General features: G+C 41.2%; 2 protein-coding genes across 2 annotated transcripts; both read right to left on the reverse strand.

Moving 5' to 3' along the window:
- Positions 1–7,173: 7,173 nt before the first annotated feature.
- On the reverse strand, positions 7,174–14,272 carry LOC115672386 (protein root UVB sensitive 5). Its single transcript, XM_030594192.2, has 15 exons — positions 14,103–14,272; positions 13,895–13,954; positions 12,923–13,068; positions 12,701–12,801; positions 12,456–12,514; positions 12,169–12,215; positions 12,012–12,090; positions 11,858–11,930; positions 10,474–10,563; positions 9,438–9,497; positions 9,218–9,331; positions 8,926–8,986; positions 8,729–8,847; positions 8,072–8,164; positions 7,174–7,980 (listed from the first exon to the last, which is right to left on the reverse strand). The coding sequence occupies exons 1-15, from the start codon at positions 14,249–14,251 to the stop codon at positions 7,750–7,752; spliced, it is 1,482 nt and encodes a 493-aa protein (XP_030450052.1). The 5' UTR covers positions 14,252–14,272; the 3' UTR covers positions 7,174–7,749.
- A 1,273-nt stretch (positions 14,273–15,545) lies between these two features.
- Positions 15,546–20,737, reverse strand: LOC115672206 (probable envelope ADP,ATP carrier protein, chloroplastic). The gene is made up of 11 exons (XM_056316708.1): positions 20,727–20,737; positions 19,782–20,142; positions 19,057–19,113; positions 18,470–18,532; positions 18,333–18,389; positions 18,141–18,224; positions 17,891–17,959; positions 17,684–17,796; positions 17,425–17,594; positions 16,902–16,980; positions 15,546–16,183 (listed from the first exon to the last, which is right to left on the reverse strand). The coding sequence occupies exons 1-11, from the start codon at positions 20,735–20,737 to the stop codon at positions 16,066–16,068; spliced, it is 1,182 nt and encodes a 393-aa protein (XP_056172683.1). The 3' UTR covers positions 15,546–16,065.
- Positions 20,738–21,978: the final 1,241 nt, after the last annotated feature.

Raw genomic sequence — 21,978 nt, forward strand, 5'->3', positions numbered from 1 at the left:
TCCGGCGAGGGGGGGCCTCGCCGGATCCGGCGAGGGCGGCCCTCGCCGGCGTCGGCGAGGTTCGCCTCGCACGGCGAGCGAGGGCGGCCCTCGCGACTCGAGCGAGTCGACCCTCGCCGGCGTCGGCGAGGGTCGACCTCGCCGAGTCGGGCGAGGGCGCCTCGCTCGCCCGAGCGAGGCGACCCTCGCCGGCGTCGGGCGAGGTCCGCCTCGCCGGGCGAGCGAGGCGGCCCTCGCCCGACTCGAGCGAGGTCGACCTCGCCGGCGTCGAGCGAGGGCGGCCTCGCCAGATCGGGCGAGGCGACCCTCGCTCGGCGCCGGCAAGGTCGCCCTCGCCCGATCTGGCGAGGGCCGCCCTCGCCGGCGTCGGCGAGGGCCGCCCTCGCTCGCCCAGTGCGAGGGCGACCCTCGCCCGACGCCGGCGAGGGTCGACCTCGCCGAGACGGGCGAGGGCCGCCTCCGCTCGCCCGAGCGAGGCGGACCTCGCCGGCCGCGCGAGGTCGCCTCGCTGGGCGGCGAGGCGGCCCTCGCCCAACTCGAGCGAGGTCGACCCTCGCCCAACGCCGGCGAGGGTCGACCTCGCTGAGTCGGGCGAGGGCCGCCCTCGCTCGCCCGAGCGAGGCGAACCTCGCCGGCGCCGGCGAGGGCCGCCTCGCGGGATCGGCGAGGGCCGCCCTCGCTCGGCGCCGCGAGGGCCCCCTCGCCGGATCCGGCGAGGGCCCCCTCGCCGGATCCGGCGGAGGCCCCTCGCCGGAAAGGACAAAAAAGAAAAAAAAAAAAGAAAAAGCAAAAAGACGAAAATGCCCATGGACTAAATACATTGGGGTAAATGTGTCACAAAAAGTAAAGTTCGGGATTTTTGGTGTCACAAAAAAAAGTTCTGGGTAAATGTGTCACAGATGGCAAAGTTTGGGGTTTTTGGTGGTTTTTTCCCAAAAAGAAAAAGTGGGGCTACTTGAGTCTTGTGTCACCATTAATTAAAGAAAAGCAAGAAAAAATGGAATCACGCATCCACATCACGTGACTTGCACGTGATTGTACTCTGCATCACGTGTCGGCGGTCATTACTCTTTGAACGCTAATTTTGATCTCCATTTCGTACCCAAAAGAAAAAAAGAGAATTTTCTCCTACTTTAAAAAAAAAAGAAATAGGCATTTTGTTGTTTTTCTTATGATTCATTCCTTATTCAAGTTCTTTAATGTACTCTTTTTTTTTTTGAAAGCAACCTATTAGAAAAGGACGAGAAAGAGATGATCGGTGGTGGTTGCATCGCGGGTGAAGGCTGCACCACCCTCACCGGTGTTTGTAAAGCAACTCAATGCCCATACAGCTCTGTCTCGCTGAGGGTTGTCCAAAGGAATCGAAAACCGCCCGGATCACTCGGAACTGAACCGGACCGGTCCGAAACCAACGATTCCTGTGAGGACTGGTCCGGTTCCTGGTTCTAATTTACTAGAACACGTGAGTACCGGTTCGGTTCCGGGTTCTAGGCATGGAACCGCCCACCCGTCCATTCGGATCAGACCGGTAATATATATATACATATATAAATTTTTAGAAAAATTTTAACAAAAAAAAAATGAAAACATTTTTAGAAAAATGAAAACCATAAAATCCCTAATCTAAAGCTCAACTCTCAACTCCCATCAACTCATGGCCGCGCCTTTAGCCGTTCATTGCCTCCCTCTTTCACTCTCGGCCACCTCCATTTGCGTGAAACTTGGTGGAACCGGCTCTATGGACCTACTCGGGAACCGGACCACACCGGCGGTCCGATTCCCGGGTGGTTCCCGGTTTCAATTTCTCGGAACCGGTCCTTAGTGGACGATTTCCAGTACCATGTCGGGAACCGCCCGCCCGGATCACGATCACCGCTAGTCTCGCCCGCCCATGTGCGGATTGATCCGACAACCTTTGAACGAGCATGGGGAATTGCCGGGTGTAAAGATATTTCATGCGATAGTCACTAATACGACAACAAATCGAAACAGGTGATCTAAAAAATTAAGCGCTACTGCATAAGATGACAAGTGCATCAATCTAGTAAAGTGATCGGTTGATCACATCACATCGGGTCTTGCGACCCGGCACGTAAAATACTTTTCCATGCGGCGCCTCCGCATTTTCTCTCTTTATTTAAATTTTAGATTGGTCGATGTGGGGTCACTTTAGTGGTCGCACGACAAAATCTAAAGCGCACAAAAGGTTGGAGGAGGAGTGAGTTTAAAGAGATTGACATTAATCTATTACAAATTGAGTGCGATTGCACGTAAGCATTGGTTATGGCATATTTTCAATGTTTAGGGGAAATTACTTGGGCATCCTCTCAAGTTTGACATAATTACTCGGACACCCCTTACGTTTTCAAAATTGCACTTTTGGTTTCGAAAGGTTAATAGAATGCTGCTAGTTCATAATGAAGTTCTTCAAGATATAGCAAGAACATAAACAATTACTTAGAATTTCACAAAATTCCATGTCACCAATGAAAAACGATCTGTTTGTACCATGAGTTCTCGTGTACTTAAAGAAGGAAATTATATCTTGATTTGCAATAAGTGATTACACGTAACACGTGATGAGAGAAACAGTGAATTGATAATTATAATATTCACTTAAATGGGTTTTAAATGAAGTATCTCCCTAATACTCTCATTAGCAAAATCCTTGACGTATACATCATCGTGTGCACTGAACCATAACTCAAAAGGCACGAGGTAACTAGAGCAAGTCGAAAACGTTAAACAATTTTCACAGACTTAAAACAGGAATTAGAATGACGCGGCAATAAAAAATTTTCAAGTTGACAGAAAACAACCATATATACTTTGGTGTTGCTTGTTATCTCGGGTCAAGTGGCTTTATACCTAAGGACGCAATTGAGTTGAGTCGAGGCGATATAGTGCCAAATTTGAGCTTGACTAGAATCATTAATTTGAAACTCGAAACTCAACTCAAGCTCCATAGAACTTGACATATGTACTCGAGCTTGACTTCATTTTGACTAGATTCAAAGCACGCACTGTAAGGAAAAGAAAACCTAATTATGTTGTACATCATCACAACCTAAATAGATCGTACATGCTGAACCATTAAGAATTGTAAGATTTATTAGCGGAAGCGTACCTGAATCCATAGCGGGATTGATCTGTAGAGTCGTGCGGACAGCCTTCCAGATCTACGCATTCTCCTAGAGAGTCCTTTATTATTTCTCTGGGATATCTCTTTCTCTGGTGATGGATGCCAGAGAAAGAATACGTTATGTATTCTGTGATATTGTGATCTGGGGACCATAACCGCTTTTTATAGATAACTTCTCTGTTATCCCTTCTTTTTGGTATTTCTATTTTAGCCCATCATAAAAATAGAAATTACCCTAGAGTCTCCACACATTAAAGGCCCACACCCTATCAGATACATTAAAATCCAATTACCTTATTAGACCACTTTTAATTGGCTTAAGTTCACATGACAGTCTGCAACACATAATTATTTTACATATAAGCCCAATGTTGGATTAAGGATCCAACACGCACAACTCAACATGCTCAACTCGAACCGGACCGATCAAGATCCGACCACGAGGTGAATCACGCTCGACCAACCGGGAATCGAGCCGTGAAAGAAGTAGATGTTTAAGTTAGGGTTTAGACATTCTGGGGTTGAAGATGAACAAGAAGAACGATGGTTTGAAAGGGGGAAAGACCCAATTGGCTTTGTTAGACATCATGGGTTTTGTGTATTTCTGATCAAGCGGATCGGGTCATTTAAGTTGGACCCTGCTTGCTTGCGTGCCTCTTCCTTGGTGATGTGGAGTTTTGTAAATTCAAGGTCAATTTTTCATGATCCAACCGGAAGTCCAAGTAATTTTGAGAAAAATTGATGGGGTGTCGATGTGATTTAATATAATAATTATCACACGGTTAATACTTCTCAGAGAAAATTACACAAAACTCCCATGTAACGTTTGCTCCTTAAACTTTCGACCGTCATATACTAACCCCGAGCTTTCGTTTTGTTACAGCTGTTGACCCTTTGTTAGTTTTCCGTTAGCAGGTGCAATGCACATGACTTTTTAGGAGTGTATTTTTATCTGTTCTTTGATTTTCATAAAATGAAAAAAAAAATGGAGAAAAAATTAAATAAAATAATAATGTAAAAAAATTAGTCAATATAAAATTGTGAAAAAATAAAAAAAATTGTTAACATATAGGATAATAACACAAATAGTTCATGAACTTTGACCCAATTTATAATGTGGTTCGCAAACTTTAGTTGAATGTGTAATGTGGTCCCTGAACTTTTAGTACATGTTCAAACCATTAAGTAAAATGTAAAATGGCTCAATAACAAAATGTCAAATTACAAAAAATGGATATGGAATTATGTACTTTTAAATGGTCAATTAATGAAAAAAACAATTTGTAAAAATATAAAATAAAAATATCACCTTAGATTTCTATGAATACTTTTTAATTAGTCGAGGATATCATTTCCTTTTATAATTTTTCTAAAACTATTTCTATCAATCAAGTAGAATACATTAATTAACCCTCTAAATATGCAGAATGAGTAATCAGTTTATGTCATTAACCTTCTTGTAATTGAGGCCTTTTCCCTTTTTTTTTATTGAATTTGTGCTTATCTCTTTCTTAAAATATCTTTTTCGTTCTATTAGAGTGGCCAATGTATCAAATTTCAACAAATTTTTTTTATCGAAATTCATTTTTTCCTATTAGTAGTATTTCAGTTTATTTAGTTTCTTATGATGCTAAGTTTCCATTTTACGGCAATTAGAGGTAAAAATAAACAAGATTTCCTTCAAAAATGAGAAGAAAATATATTTTCACCCCCTTAAAAGTCACATACATCCACATGCTAATGGACAAAATAACGTAACCAACGCTGTAACAAAAATGAGAGAGCTCGAAGGATATTGTCCAATAGTTGAAAGTTCGGGGCGAACGCGTACTGATCTCAAAATTTACAGGGATTTTGTAAATTTTCCTAATTCTAATTAATAATTTAATTTTCTTTTCCTATTTGTTTCCTGTCTATGCAGAGCAATTCTTATGATTATACCCAGAAAAGTTCTTGTGCATCTCACGGAATCTGTGTTTCAACACGGAATCTTGTTTTGACCCCCCACAAGTAACTTGATATCTGAGCACCGTTTCATTTTTTATCTTTTTTATATTCCAGCAATAAGGCCAAATATATAATATTAAAATCAGAATTAAGAATCTAATTCGTGCAATCAAAAGCAGATTAAATTACCCAATTCTTTATTTCTTTTTGCTGCTTTATTTATTTATTTTTGACAAGGACATTCCAACCAACCAAAGAAGATGATGAGGAAACAAGGATAACCACTTCGGCCTGTTTTGTGGTGTGCGAAGCAACCATTTGCTTGCAGGACCGACACACTCCCTATCTGCTAATTTTTTTATAAAAAAAATATGTGGGATTATCCGAAATAGGTATTAAGACTCTGTTTGTCTGATAATTTGAAAAATATTTTTCTAAAAATAATCGTTTATATTGCTAATAAAAATGAATGAACAAAAAAAAGTTTCATCGTCCATGAAAATGTTTAGACATTAATTGCCAACGACAATGAAAGCATTTTTAATTGACTAATTATTTCAAGAGATATAAGGAATCGTTTTTAGGAAAATATTTTCCAAATCATTTATCTTCCGCGAGACAAACGGAGCCTAAATTCTGTTTTTGTCAGCTTTTATTTAATCAAAACGCAAAAATGAAAAATAAATTCGTACACGATGTTTGACAATCGACAACATGTATGCAATCGAAGTCCGGAAAACTGAGAATTATCCGATAAATAAAAAACACACACACGACCCTTTTGAAAATTACATTGAAATATTTCGGAAATGACACGAATTACTTTATCCTTGGACATTATCCGAATACCGTATCTGAGTATGGATGCTTTGGAAGAACAACGAAGTTAAGCTAACTGCCAAGCAACTACTACCACCATAAAAGATTGACGATGGGCCTATGAATTAACCTATGAATTTGATTCATAAAATATTAGTTCTCGGGTGATCCAAGATTATAATTATAATTTGGGTTTAATGTTAGTTTTAGTTAGCGCACCAATCAAGAAATTAAAGTATCCCTTGCGCACTCCCCACTTCATTAGGTTTGCGTGTTCTTTATGCAAAGTGGGATCATTGGAAGAGATGTTGTGTGCAATTAATTATGTGATAATGTGCATTGTCTTTTGATCAAGGGGGCATTGGAGATAGAGTGAGATTTAGGTCCCCTTTTGGATGGGGAATTTGGCCTTTTGTCTTCTCAAAAGGAAGGGAAGATGCTTGCTTTCATCGGTGCGGGGTTTTCTGTGATTCCAATTCTCAAAGATGCGGCGATCACTCAGATTGAAACAAGAGTAGATCTCGTTCGTTGATCATAAATCTTCCGAATTCCCGTATGTTTATGACATTTTGTGCAGGGGTCCTGTCGAAACGAACGTGACTATGACCTGATAACGACAAGGGATCGGTGCCTCATCCCGCCCCCGGACTTCCTTTTAGCCCTGGTGAGGACAAGGAGATAGGATGGTCATGAACGTGGCAATGGTGTTGCTTTTGTTAGGTCATCACTTTTGACTTTAGGTTGAAATCATGTTCATCGCAGATTTGCAAAGTTGGTTGTCATCACATGAATTTAATAAAAATGAAGCACGATGAACGGTCGTCTTAGCTACTTAGGAATTGAAGTGCAATCGCTGAAACCAAAATAATTAGAACAAAAAAAAAAAAAAAGAAAGACGAGAGGCTTATCTTCCCATTAAAAACAGGCCACCACCAACTTGCGACATTTTATTTCTACCCCGACCCTACAACTTAATTAGAGAGGTGCACCAACTTTGTACATTTTTGCATCAAACTTGGCCTCTGTTGCGTTCAGAATGAGTCTTAACCAGCATGCCCCGCAAAACCTCAGCTGAGGGGTCTTGGTCGCGGCCATTCTTGTGAGGATAATCGCTACCCTGAGAAAGGATTGGCCTCGCCCGAGACCGTGAACCTTGGGCATTTGGTGTAATCCGCCAACAAAAACCCTTGCCTGAGGGTCGTGCCGGCATATGACGACGACTCGCCAGAGGGTCACTCCATCAAATAGTGCCGGCCCTTAGATCATAGCATCAACACATGATAGTCGTGCTAAAATTACATTACACCCTTATCAATCATTACAAGGGGAATGGTGGATGACCGTCGCATCGGCCCTTGTTCACCGAAATGAAAAACACCACACCACATCGGCTTTCATAGAGAGAACTGTATAGAAGGAATGATCAAAGTTCAACTATTGATGATTTCACAAACTCCACCGAGCAAGTGATTGCTAAAATTTACCGTGATGCGGTTATAATCTCGTCCACGTAGAGACTCCGACCCTCTTGGAGACGAACATTCCCTGAGTCGGTCGTATTTCTTTTCCTTGTTTAGTTGCCTTGTCAAAGTAGGTAGCGTTGGACACAGACACGAACATCCTAACAAAATTCCACTCTCTATATAGAGACGACTGAATACTTTCCTCCTCCCATGTAATAGAAGGTCAGAATCAGAAACTACTTGCAGCAGCTTGGATTAGGCAAGAGCCGCAAAATTTCTGGTTGTGACCATATAGATCGCCAACCCGATGACTCCGAGGTTATGACTTGTTCAAGGGCTTGTTCTGCTGGACCAGCGTTTACAGTTATGTGAGATCCATCATATTGCAGAAATCTGATCAATCAAGATTTCTTTCGGAACCTTCAGAGTTATATTGCGTCTATCCCAACCAGCTTCATCCAACTGCTGCAGAAAATCGTCGAACCTCTTTTCCATCTCGGAAAGGCTCAAAGCCAGCTGATAGTATATATCGGACGCATTGTCCCAATTCTCATGCAGCCAATTAGCTTGCCAGAGACCCCGCAACACCGATGAACTTGTAGCTCCGACCTGATTAGAGGAGATTATATTAGAGAAAAAACGATGCAATACATGAAATTACATCATATCTGGCTCCATTGCTTAAGTTAAAAAGCCATACCTTAAATACAATGAAGATCTCAAAGTCTTCATAGCTTGGATTTACACTAAGAATGTATTCCTCCTTTCCATATAGTTTCAAAAGTTCGCTCACCTAAGGGGGCAAAAAAGATGTTTTAGCATATATGTTTTCCAGCCAATTAAGAACTGATTCTTGGTTTGGGGGGTGTGGGGGGCGGGGGCGCGCCAAAATAAGCAGCTTTGTTGTTTTAAGAAATCAACTTGAGAATTGGGATTGAAGAAGTTCGCTTCAGCTGGCCAAGATAATATTTGTGCACGATCATTTAAAGTTAATGACAAGCTCATCCAAGTTCAATAAAGAAAACAGTGATACATTACCGATTGAGCAATGGTCACCATTTGATCTATCTAACATCCCTTCAGAAGCATAATAAGTAATGATAAACTAATTAAAAACCGACTTGTTTGAGCACAAAACTGTGACTTCCATAATACTGTATGTGTTCCTCAAATAAAAAAGTCGTTTCTCATTTTGGCCAAAAAAAGCAAGAAAAATCATTATTATTCAGCTTAAATATGCAACCTGGTTTGATGGGATGCAAATCAGGACCCCAGCCGGTTGTGTCCAAAAGTTCCCTCAATACTTGATGTAATAGGAAATAGACTTTTACCATATGAGGCCATTAATTCTGCATACCTGAGAACTAGCCTTCTTGCCACTCATCATCTCTTCAAATGGCACACCAAAACGTATGTAAGGCTTCAAAAATCTTTGCCAAACGAGAATATTTTCAGTCTCATTGCATTCATCACATCCTAAGACAATTAGGCATAACGACTGATCAACTGAAGAAGAATGAGAATCGCAAAAACCTGAAATGTGTATGAATTTACCAGGAACTTTTGAGCTTAACACATGTGATTTTACAAGTATTCGAGCACGCTTGAGATTTATCTGCCAAAATGATCGCATTAAATCATCAGTGAAGAAATTAATGATTATAAAAATCTATCTGCTACTATTATCCTACCTTTGTCTAATTCTATCTAACCAGCAGAAAGCCAGGTCATCGAGAAACGTGGAAGAATAGCATAGAATCTCGAAAGGGTGTTTTATTAACCCAAAAACAATTATCATTCCTAGCCTTCTCTTTCTCATGGTGGTCAATGACAGGTGTGAACGTACCGTATCGAACTTCAACACCGAGAGAGACTGATATCGTAACCAAAGGTGAACAAGTCTCACGCTCATCCAAGTCAATGCCAAAGACGGATAAGATTTAACAAGACCAGGTGTATCCTGCATCAGTAATTGCAAATCAACATGATATGATGATTCTTTCATGTACAATACATTCCTAGATTAGAGAAATTGGACATCACCTTTAGAAAAGCAGATGACTTACCAAAATAAGTATCCCTATTGCTAGACCAAGCAATTGAGCAGCTACTTCCCAAACTTCCTCCTGAAAACATTCTACAAATTGGTCATCAGGAAAAGCAGAAAAGATGGCCTTCGCAGAAGATCAAAGGGACAATCTAAGACTAGGTTTTTCCTGGCCCTTTCTTTTGAGTAAAATGCTTCCTGAAAAGATTGATAAATATGATTCTAGACAGTGTGCAGCTAGCTGCTTTCATTAGACAAGCACCTACTATTTAGTTATGCGAGCATAAGCCTCCATATTGACACTCACTACTCAGGAGAATAGAAAACAAATAGAGCGTAATATAGATGATGATAAATTGAAGTAATATTGCTTTTCATGCTACCACAGAGCAATGCAGAAAAAAATTTGTTCACATGTCAATCAACGACAAGAAAAACAGAATCGAAGATGCATCCAACATCTCATAAAAGTAGTAGGTTAAAGCTCTTTTTTCTGAATCCTTTACAAGATGCATTACTAGGTGAGCTATAACATCATTTCCACAGGAAACATGTTCTCCATGTCATGCAAATCAGATCAACAATTTGCTCATTACTACTGCTACTTGTTTATGAAGCTTCCGGAAAAAGCAAAGTGCTCTGCTAAGGTTTCAAAACACTCGGGACTTGTCAGGAAGCACAAAGACAACTTGAGTAAGGTTTAACAGAAGATTGAGATTCTTGTGAATTATGGGTTCTGCTCATCCATTTCTCCCTCAGCCCCGCCTAGCCTGATGGTGACAGCCTGCTAGGCTGATCTTAGCACCGGTTAGGTATCCATGGATAAGATTTTCATAAAATGATCAAATCTCAGTGTACCTAACCTTGTCGATAAGCTATTTGTGTAAAATCCATCATCAGATGAGGAAAAAATTTGTCTTGACAGAAGGACAATATTAGAATAGATGCTTTAAGAATGGAACAGATAAGGAATGACAATGAAACACCAAGATCACAATCTCAAATTTGCATTATCATGTGCACTGACGTATGCAGCAGCACTGTGGCAGATGTACCTTGGCTGCTACTTCACCCAGATTTCCAGAGGTTGCAAAATGGTTCTGAATTACACGGAAGGAAGGATCTTTTAACCCACTCGCAACAGCCTGTTCATATGATGTTTCAGCAAATGAAGAAAAATTAGATTGACTATGGCAACAAGCACAAAATCTTTAACAGTCGGAGAAGCGGTCCAGTCATATGTGTATATAGATGGAAAAATGCAATCAAATTCCTTCACAAAATTAATACCAAGCGCAAGGTAAAGCATGTGGAGAGCCAATACAACTCTTCATACCACTGCATGGAAGCCCGGTTTTTTTTGTCATCGTATGTATTTATGCACCGTTGCTTTAATCTTAAAGGAGCAGAGTTGAGTTGGCACTCCGAATTTTTTTCTGATTTTTAGAAACATTAGGGATCCAGCCCCTTACCACCACCAAAAAAGGCAAGAAAAAGAACGAACCATCCAAGAGTCCACTAAGCAAGGACAAGAAAAGCCAACATCCTTTTCCTTTTCTTCTTCCGCTTAACTCGACTGTTTAAATTAAATTCTGAAGAGCATGATATTCAACAAAGATACAATATATTTTTTTGTCAGAATTTACTCCTTTCCAATCATGCTAGCCATCTCTTTTGCTTCCAAACTGTCTTCTTCATGCTACTGATATTTTCTTTTAACTATCTACGTCAAGACGGCCAATTCAACCCTCTCTTCCACTTACACTTAACTGATAGCATTCTAGCTCACGGTCAAGTTCTATTTCAAGGGCTTTCTCCATTCTGCATATAGAGGCTCAGCTACCTAATCAATCTTCGCTGTCAAATACCATCAAATATACTCCTACCTAATTGTGAATGAACTATCACCAGATAATTCATGGGTAGCACTGAATAATGCGAATGTACAAAAGATTCAGTTCAGTACACCAAAGAAGTAGTTTACTGTGAGCAGATTGAACATTGAAAAAACACTGGCTACTCACGAGAAACAAATGATTCTAAACATCTAATCCTTAAAAGCCATTGACCTTCCCTCATCTATGGTCCCAACTTCTATTTAAATGAGTTTCACTATATGTCGATACGTAAGATGAAAACTTTAATCAAGCGTGAGGTTCTTTGAATTTGAAACTTATTATCGTTTCGTGCCAAAATTCAGTCAATGTAAAAGTATGATTGAAAGCTTATCTACAACATTCAATACTCAAGAGTACTGTGTCTCAAGTCTCACCAAATCTCTGCCATACCTACTCTGGAATATTTCAGATAGCTCACGGTACATAAATAAATGATGCACCGAAGGAATGAAAGCTTATTTACAGCAGAGTAATTAAATCATAGTGACAGCCCTATTCCTTTTGGAAAAGAAATTTGCAGCAAGCTTAAGCTATTATTTACCTTGGCAAGATTCCCAAGAGATGCGAGCGGTAAGAAATAGGCAGGATACAATTGAGTTGTCAGATCAAAGATGCTGCACGAATTTAAGAGTGTCTTCTCATAACAACCAAAAATTGATATCCAAATAACTGACACCCAATACAGCAAACAATACCTTCCAGCACTGCCAATAAAGTCTGCATACATGCGCCACTGTTTCGGATCATCATCAAAGACGTTCCCAAACCGGCCACCTGGAAAATTAACACCTATTACCGCAGATTACAGTGGAAACAAATTCTACCCTCAATCTATATTCAGGATATACAAACCAATAAGTAAACGGCCAACAGCTCCAATGCCATCCTTTGACACCCATCTGATTAACAGATAAAGAAGCAGAGCTCATTCCTACAAATGGATTATTCGATTATTCGTATATAACCATGTCTGTGTCCATTGCTGCATGCTTTTTATGTCTGTGTGTATGTATCCTAATGCACACGTCTATGTTGCTCGCGCGCACGACCGTGTGTGTGTGTGTGTGTGTGTGTGAGAGAGAGAGAGAGAGAGAGAGAGAGAGAGAGAGAGAGAGAGAGAGAGAGAGAGTAAATGTTACCTAATGGCAGCAGCAGAAGCAGCAGCGGTACTGCCTGAGAAAGAGCCAATACCAACAGCCTGCACTATTGTGCTACAAGTTAATAATGTTCTTAGCCAGAATCTATCGCATGACAAGTACTCAATTCCAAGTTTTCTGGCACGAAAATCCTTTATACAGAACTGAATAATGGCCGAAACTACACATTAATACAACATATTGAATATAAAGCAGTATATTAGGCTTGACAGCTGACAGTGACATGCCTTTAGGAGACTGGAGGTGACCAGCGCATGACAAATCCATCCAGTGACGTTTGTGGGAAACTGTAACAACATATACTGCAAATAATCATCTGAAACTGATTCTGCAAGGAACATGAGAAAGCATACAAAACGAAACATAGTAAAGACTAAAAGACACAAAAACCACCAAAAGCAGAAAGCTTGAAAATTGAAATCTTAACCCAGACAACAGATGCTGCTCACCTGGAAAGCCTGAGGGCAATATAAAATCTTTTACAGAATCAGGGAGCAACGCTAATTTTGGGTCAGCAAAATGTGTGTCCTTATTTTCTTCTGGTATATGTTTTTCAAGAGAAATTTTCGACAGTGAGTTGTCATGTAATGTATACCTGCATACACGAGAAGAGTAAAACAAAAGTCGAAATGCGAGAACCACATTAACTCGCCAGCGAAGCTGTTAATTTATTTCTGACAAAAAAACATGATCATTACATACAAATATAAAAACAAAATCAAGAACAACATTCTTTTCCTCCTTCATTTATTAAATTGTGGATCACTTTCAACTAACAGCAAAGAGGAGGACATCAGCAACAACTCATACGTGCATACTGTTTGTGCCTCAGAGTTTAGACCCCAAATGGCATCGAATGAGCTGGACATTGAGGTTTGAAGACATGCAGGGCAAATAGAAAGTCCAAAAATAAGCACAGGAACATGGTCAGGCAATAGAAACCTAAACACCAGCACAACATACAAAGAGATATGCACAAGTGCCAGACGGTAGGCTCCATGGCAGAACTTGAAGGCTGCCATTGTTTCGCGGAAAATGAATGATTTTACATTGAAATAATTAATCAATATAAAATATTTTCATTATTGACAACAATTTATATCTAAATATTTTCATTCATTCGTTTTTTTAAACGACACAGGGAATTATTTTTGGGAAAATGTTTTCCAAAACGATCGTTTCGGTGAAACATAAGGAGCAGAAGCGCATTGTTTTCTTCCACTGAGCGATCAACCTAATCTCGACTATGTTTCGCTCTGTCACATCTCAGAGAGCTCTACAGAGCGACCAATTCACTGTGACGAATGATGCAAGGGTGTGTAATCGGTCAAACAAGCCGAAACTCATCGAGCTCAGTCTTTAATTCCAGCGTTCATTTCCCGAAGAAGAACAACGAGATACGATCAGGGGAAGAAGAAGACCTCTTGGCAGTGCCGTCGCCGTATCGCTCCACCAAAACCACGGGAGACGCACCCTCGCACCTGCTCCAGAAGAAGAACAGCCCACGCCGTCACGATTCGCGACAAGCAGGAACGAAACAACGGCGCATCGCTACCGATCACAGGCACGTCGAACAAAATGCGTGGGGGGGAAGGGAAGGAAGCGGGGGGTGGTTCCCGAGATTTTCACCTGGGAATGGAGGCGTCGTCGTGCCGCGCGGCGCGCGGAGAGCCTCCGCGAGGGGAGCGGGGTCCATCTCGGCTACTTCTTCTCCGGCGACGGGGTGGGCAGGAGAGGAAGGCGCGGTGCGGGAACGAGAGGTGCACCGCTTGCGACATGCGACTCCTGTCCTCCGGAGAACGTAGAAGGAGATGACGATGTTATCTGTTCCGCCCATAAGAAAGAAGGGAAATTCGAATAAGGGCACAAAGAAAGTGCCCTCATTTTCTCAAATAAACACATGAAATAAATTTTATGTCAAACAAAAATTTAAAATGCTCTCATTTTTTCATATAAACATCTAAAAGTGAATTTTATTTTAAATAAGAGCTTAACCTAGAAAGGGCTGGGCGACCCTTGCCCAGCCCGATCTGGTGAGGCCACCTTACCGGCAACAGGCGAGGGACGGCATCGCCTACGCGAGGCGACCCTCACCCTTGGCGAGGGTCGCCTCGCCGACAACAGGCGAGGGTCGGCCTCGCCAGACCTGGGCGAGGGCAGCCATGGGGGAGGCAACCTCGCCCTGGGCGAGGCCGTCCCTCGCCGGCAACTGTCGGGGGCGACCCTCGCCCCAATCTAGCGAGGGCCGGCGTCGCCCTTGGCCGACGAGGCCATCTCGCGCCTGTTGCAGGCGAGGGTCGCCCTCACGCAGCTCTTCTCGAGCTTCGCTGATGGTCGGAGAGAAAACCAGAAAAAGGAAAAATAAAGAAAAAAGAAAAGAAAAAATAAATACAAATAATTTAAAATTAAAATGGTTTTTTGACAAAAATACCCTTGATCGGTTGGAATATTTCGCCCGTTGATGATCGGCGAGGTCAGGTCCTTATTTAGAACTCTCGCCACTTCAGATCATTATTTGAGAGTCACATGCCACTTCAGACCTTTATTTGACATAAAGTTCACTTCAAATCCTTATTTGAGAAAATGCGGGCACTTCAGGTCCTTATTTAAAATTTCCCTAAGAAAGATCAATTGACCAAAAAGGAAATTTGAGAAAATAAGGACACTTCAGGCTTATAAAACTGTTCTTTTTTTTTTTTCCTCAAAAAGAGGTCCCTCGAGTGGAGATTGTTTAATGGTGCTCGCGGGCAATTTAGTCTTAAAACACGCTCCCAACTAACCGACACAATGAGATACCCCAAACGAAAATGCCTCGGGCCATGGCTAGAAATATGGCACGCATGTGCTCTTTGCTGGCGAAAATTTGGTCGGCCAATGAGCTACTCGAGAGTTTTATTTGAAACAAGACCCACTCTATTGACTTTTTTTTTTAATAAATGAGGCTTCTATTTGAAATTTTTTCGAGAAAAATAAAAATAAAAAGATGTTGCCGACCAAGGTCCTCCTAACAATTGTGTAATTACACAAATGCATTTTTACGGAATTCTAATACAAAATCAGGTACGGCGAAAATTAGCATATTAACGCATCAGCCTGCAAATCGCGTTTTCAAAATTGAACTGGCCAGTTGAACTAGTTCAAATTAGTACAGATGTGCCAATCATCATCACAGAAAGTATGGCGTCTTCGAAACTGTAGCATCGACAGAAACTCTAATTGCGTCCGAGCAGAGGTAAGGGGGGGACGCGGGACTGACCTGCAAGTAGTAGCCCATGAATGAAGCTGGGTTCTAAGATAATGAGTATACTACAGAGCCATAATGACTGGTAAATTCCAAACTAAGCCCAGCCGATGCTAGATCCCGAAGCTAAAAAGAAGAGAAAAAATTGCACGGCGACCAGCTTGAATGATGGCTTCTAAAGGACCCCTCAGGGTCATGCCAAAGATTCAGCAACCGTTGGATCATCTGATTCATCCCCGAGCGAGAAAGCCAGGTTGTGAACAATAGACACGGCCCCCACTTGATACATATGCTGGCAAAAATCGATATCTTGACGAAAAAGAAGATATAATAATGACTGAAAGAATTGGATCAAATGTCGGCAGCTGCTCCATTTTGTTTCTGGCGGTTTTCCTCCATAATCCTCTCGAGCTCTTTTTCGCTGGCAGCAATCAAGCGTTTGACCGTGTCGAATGTCGTAAGCCGAATGCTGCAACAAGGCAAGATGGGCAAATGTGTTCGGTGTTATGCAAATGGAGATTTAGCGTATCGTCATAAGTATGCATGCAAGCGAGTAGGTTTATACAATGTACATATGTATGACAACTTGACGAGTCTTGCAATTTCCCAGGTCCGGCAAAAGATTGATATATGCACACTAAAAGTGCTGAGAGGGCACCAGAACATTCCAAAAAGAAGGAAACATGATTAGTACCTAAATGAAAAATGGCTGCAACCAAAAACTTGGGTTGGGTTCATAGGAGTGGGGGAACAACTAAGACAAAGGAGAAGCAGCCGACACTTGAAATAATTACCCCTTGGAACTTCATATAGCTATCTTCTAGACAACAGAAAGGAAAATCAAAACAACAACACAAACAAAAAAAAGGGCGCAAATGATTCCATCAAAGAATATCACTTTAATTTCTCTACATCTCCTCACAGATTTGAGAAATTATCTCAAGATAATGGGGTTTCCAGAAGAATCAAAGAACAGACGGTTAAGATTCTAATAAAACTCCAGTTGATAGTTTCATGAAGTTATCATCATTTATAGGCCAGCCAAATAAGGCCAAGAAAGCTGAAAACTTGACAATAACAATGAAATTGTATGTATGTCCTTAGTCCCAGATTTCACAAAACACAATGGAGGAGAAACTCTGATCAGGAATTCAGGTAGAGGAGGAGGCAAGAGGAATCACAGTAACCTGCTGTTTGGTAATGTTTTCAATGCGTTTGGCAAAAATCCTCGATATAAGCCAATCACTCCATCCCGTTCAATAATACCTGCTTGAAGAAGCGAATCAATATTCTAATAAGAAAGCAAATGCACAAGTGCTTGCAGAAATAATACAGATGCTACTAGACGACACAGAAAAACTAAATTACACAGTAAAAATCTCTTGAAAGCATGAATAATCAAAAACCCCACGAATGAATCTGAGCTCAAAGTATGCTATATCAAGTCCTTAATCATGTCATTCAATCCACGAGAAGCCAAATGCAGATTCTGATATTGTGACCAGGGGAAAGCATACAATCCCTCACATGACATCGTAACTAAGATATCAAAAAAGAAGGCATCATATTTGTAATGACATTCATTATCACTGGTGCAACATCCTTATTAGCAATCAAGTACTCTGATCTGCGACTGTATTTATCTTGTTAGTGATGTTGCTCTGATGCTGAGAACTCAGTGGTGATAACAAACTGCCAGGATCAAATCACCTGGAAAAGCATCCAAAACTGTCTTGTAAGGGGCACCCTTCATCTGCATCTGTCTTCTGATGGTGTCTAGGGGATAACACGTTAGTGTGGCAAGGCTGGCTGAGAGCAATGCTGTTACAAGAGATGCTTCAGTTCTCTTTTGATATTCCTCTGGCAATGCCTTTTTTATCCTGTCATCCATCAAAAGTATCATCTCGATCTGGCATACGTGGAGGATGCATAATTCAACAGAATATAAGAGCAACATGAGAGCACTCACAAATCAAACATGCAGAAGTTCACTGCAATGTAAGGAGCTATTCCTATTAGAGCAGGTCCTAGACCTTTGTAAAATGATGCCAACCCTTCCTCTTTCAGCATGCTCAGGGCGACCTTAGAGAAAAGAAAGAAAAGGAATCAACCAACATCTGTAATGAGAGGCAAACTCTGCAATCTGAATTGTATGAATCAAAGAGATTGATTATACCTGTGACATCGTCCTATGTCCAGGTTCCACTGCTAAGCGCAAACGTAGGACATCCAATGGGTAGGTGACCTACATGGGAGGAGTAGATAGATGTTCTTACACTGATTTTGTCACATAAAAAAAATGAAGAGAACCTACATTTTGTTCATTATTAATAGTGACAGGAACAGAACCTTTACTGGAAAGACAGTTTATAACTTTCAAAAACTCCCAATAAACCCCAGCTTTTCTTGAGGCTCTGTATACTTACAAAGGTAGAAGTCATGCCAGCACAAGCACCAGCCATTAGTCTTCCAACAACAGAGAGTTCACCATCTTTTCCCTTAAAGAGTTTCTACTATTCCAAGAACCAAAAAATTATAACATGAGTGTCATGCGGTATGCACTAACTTCTCCATCGCTGATTTTGGGAAGGGGTAAAACGAGATGGCTTCATACGTACCTTGTAAAATTCATAAGCAAAAAGTTGGACGGCGCTGTATGGAATGATTCTTATCACCTGGAACATAAAAGACATGGGCATTATGTACGCAAAACTAGGATTTTGTGAACCAATAGTGAGTTATAAAGTCAACAAACCTGCGGGAGGTTGCCCTTCCAGTAACCTTTCATTCCTTCTTCTTTGCCTATCATCGTGATGGCCTGCATTCAAACATATTGGATTTCTACTGGGTAATGGATGGGAAAGGAAAAGGAAAGATTTCCACAGACAATGTTGGATCAAATATACGTGTACAAAAGTCCAGGAGAAGTAGCAAATTCTACTTATTCAAATTTCCATGAATCATTGGTTTTTTGGGCCAAAACACCTTCTTATTTTATCTTCAGCGTGCAATTATTTTGACCAACCACCAAAAAGTTCTATGGTGCAATTTCACAAGATGGAATACCTAAATTTTGTTGAATAAAATCTCATCTTAATATTCCAGTGAAAGAATTTGACAGAGTTTTTATGCGGTGCTTAGAATAGAGTAGTACTAGAAGGGAAGTCCACGAGAACAATTCACAAACAAGTTGGTTAATTGAAGTAAGAGCGAGTATCCCTTTTACTCCAAATGAAATAACTCCTTTTCCAACTTATCAAGATTAAAAGATCAGGAAAAAGATTTCAGCCATATGAAATTGTTAACTTTTGATCAGCATGTGTTTGATGGAGCATATCGTACCTCGGAAAAACCAATAACCTTCTTCGCACTTTCTTGTCCAACTCGCACCCCGTGAGTCTGTCAAAGGCAGCAAAATCATTCACTCTAAGAGTCTAGTGAGCCCCGATTCAAGAAAACTACCCTTATGAATAAGTGATACTCAAAGAGCAAGCACAACAAAGAGACAATTCCAACACTTCCGGTCAAAGCATCTGATATGGCCAGAAGAAACATCCATTCTCCACTCCAAAGGAACAAACACTCATGAGGACGACCCTAAATGAAAAAAATCAAGGCAATCAATCCAAAAATCCAAACGACCACGGCCTGCATTTGTTAAATTATTCCTCACAACCCGGTTTTGTCGCATAAATATCCCAAGGAAGAGAATCATTCCCATACGCAGTCCAGCAACATATTCTCCAAACACATCATTTCTCAAGGCCGCGGCGTAACAGCAGCAGAATTCACTACAACCAATCGATTGCGCGATAACCCGTAGATATCAAGAAGAACGTAGATCAGTAACGAAAAAGCAAGAACAACATTTGAAGATTATAGTTTTTCGATTTCCATAGCTAACGTAGCTCGTTCCCCTATACCAATCCGAAATTCAAATAATCAGCAGTCACATCGCTTTCCTCGAATCAAAACATAAACTATCCTCCTGAAACGAAGGAAATGCCACTAAACTTGAAGCCCGCCAAAATCAATAGAAGCAGAAAAAAGCAAAAGCAGCGCCGCACCTGCATAAGAAGCTTAATGCGGTCGAGCGGAGCCGTGACGGTCTTCGCGGCGGCACCCGCGATGGCCCCGGCGATGAACAGCGCCACGTCCCTCGGCACGTAAGCCACCGTCGCCAGCGGGTGCTTCAGCAGCTGGGCCGCCGTCGGCTCGCAGTCCCTCCTCCGCCGCTCCTTCTTCTCCGCCACCGAGAGCGAGGCGAACCCACCAAAACCGCCGCCGCCGCCGCCGCCCGAATTCCCGGCCCTCAGGCACAGCCGCGACCGGCGCCACAATGGCGGCCCGCGGCGGCCCCTCCTCCTCCGCCGCCGCCGCCGCCGCCGCGGCCTCAAGGCCCGGGATGCCGCGGCACACCAGCACGCCCTTCTCTTCCGTCATGGGCGACGGAAAACGGAAATTCAGAGAGAGAGAGATTTAGCAGCGCTGGTGAAGAAGAAGAGATGAGGCAACGAGGAAGAGAGAGCTAGAGAGAGAAAGAGCGCGCGCTATAGAGAGAGGAGGGGGAGGTAGTTGCAGAGTGGAGGGAGCGAGACAAGCAGGAGGAGGGCAGAGGAAATGATCCCCTCTTTTTTTTTTAATTTATATTTCATTTTATTTTTGCATTCGACTTTCCTTATTAAATCAATCTAATTAATCCCATTTCCAAATTAATTGCGATTCGGTGCCTGGTCTCCCCCCACCCAATATTACTGCCACGTGGCACGCAAGCCGGATATTAACCTATCGAAATCAGATAAAAAAAAATTGGGGAAAATGGCGCAAATAATTCATAGGCTTTGGCTCAAAGTGCGACGTGATCTCTGAACTTTTAATTTATTCAATATTGTCTATAAACATTTAATACATGTTCAATTTAGTCTATGAACTAATGTAGGTAGTCCTTCCCATTAATTCAAGTTCAGGGACTACATTGAATATTTTCATATAGTTCATGGACTACAATGAACCTATTGTTCATGGATCGCATTGAACATTAGGCTAGAGTACACGGACTACACTGAACAAATTAAAAATTAAGGGACCATATTGCAATTGGGTCAAAGTTTATGGATTGATTATGTATTATCCCCTAAAAGTCTGCATTACCATAAAAGAAAAAAAAACACTAAATCAATGTGTCTAATTAGACAAGAAAAGAAAATTTGTCACCAAAAAGAAAAAATATATGTTCATTTTTTAAAAATAATTTAAGGACTCAACTTACTTTCAGACTTTTGTCTCGCCTTTTGCAGCGGGAGTCGAAACTCACATCTGAAACTACACGTCCCCACCCCTAACTCCTCCTAAGAAGGTGGGGATTCGAACTCCCCACCTCATCCTTTTCAAGTAAGAAGAATGGCCACTGGGGCAAACCTTAGTGGTTAATAGATGTGAAAGTTAGGTAATCAAAAAGTCTAGTCACGCAGTTTGCACGTATAAATATTTTAATGGGCTAAAATAAAGGGGGGGCCATCCCACGCTTAATTTTATCCGTTTTTAGGAAATTCCATGAAGGCATTTATATATGTTGCCATGTTAGCTTAGTCATTTTTCTGGTAATTACATTAGTTTCAATCTGACTTAAATGTAAAACTAGATTGCATGAAAAGCTTTCCTTCAAAGAAAGGGAAAATATCGCAAATGGTCCCTGAATTTTGACCCAATGTGTAATGTGGTCCCCCTGAACTTTTATTTATTCAATGTGGTCTCTAAACTTTGGTCTAATGTCCAATTTCGTTCCTGAATTTTCAATTTGTTCAATGTAGTTGTTAGATTTTTGGTACATGTTCAATTTAGTCTTTAAATAATATGAAAATAATCGATGTTGTCCCTGAATTTGAATTAATGAAAGGACAACATTAAACTATTTCATATAGTTCAGGGACTACATTGAACATATACAAAAAGTACATGGATTATATTGAACAAATTAAAAATTTAGGAACTATATTACATGTTAAGTTAAAGTTCAGAAATTACATTGCACATTGAGTCAAAGCTTAAAGACCATTTACATCATTATCACTAAAAGACATAAGGCACCGATAGTGGGCACTAGTTTACATAAAGCATACGGCGCGCAAATAGAGCGTAATAGATGATCTTATTTTTGTTTGTGGTTACACATGATACATGGGATAATTGTTCAAAAAAATCTTAAACCTATTGTACGGTTTCCAATTTAGTTTTAAATTTTTCGATTAGGCCAATTTAGTTCTA

This window comes from Syzygium oleosum, unplaced genomic scaffold (assembly GCF_021117445.2).
Source record: "Syzygium oleosum isolate NSW1041296 unplaced genomic scaffold, Sole_v2.1 Sole_v2.12, whole genome shotgun sequence".
Taxonomy (NCBI): Eukaryota; Viridiplantae; Streptophyta; class Magnoliopsida; order Myrtales; family Myrtaceae; genus Syzygium; species Syzygium oleosum.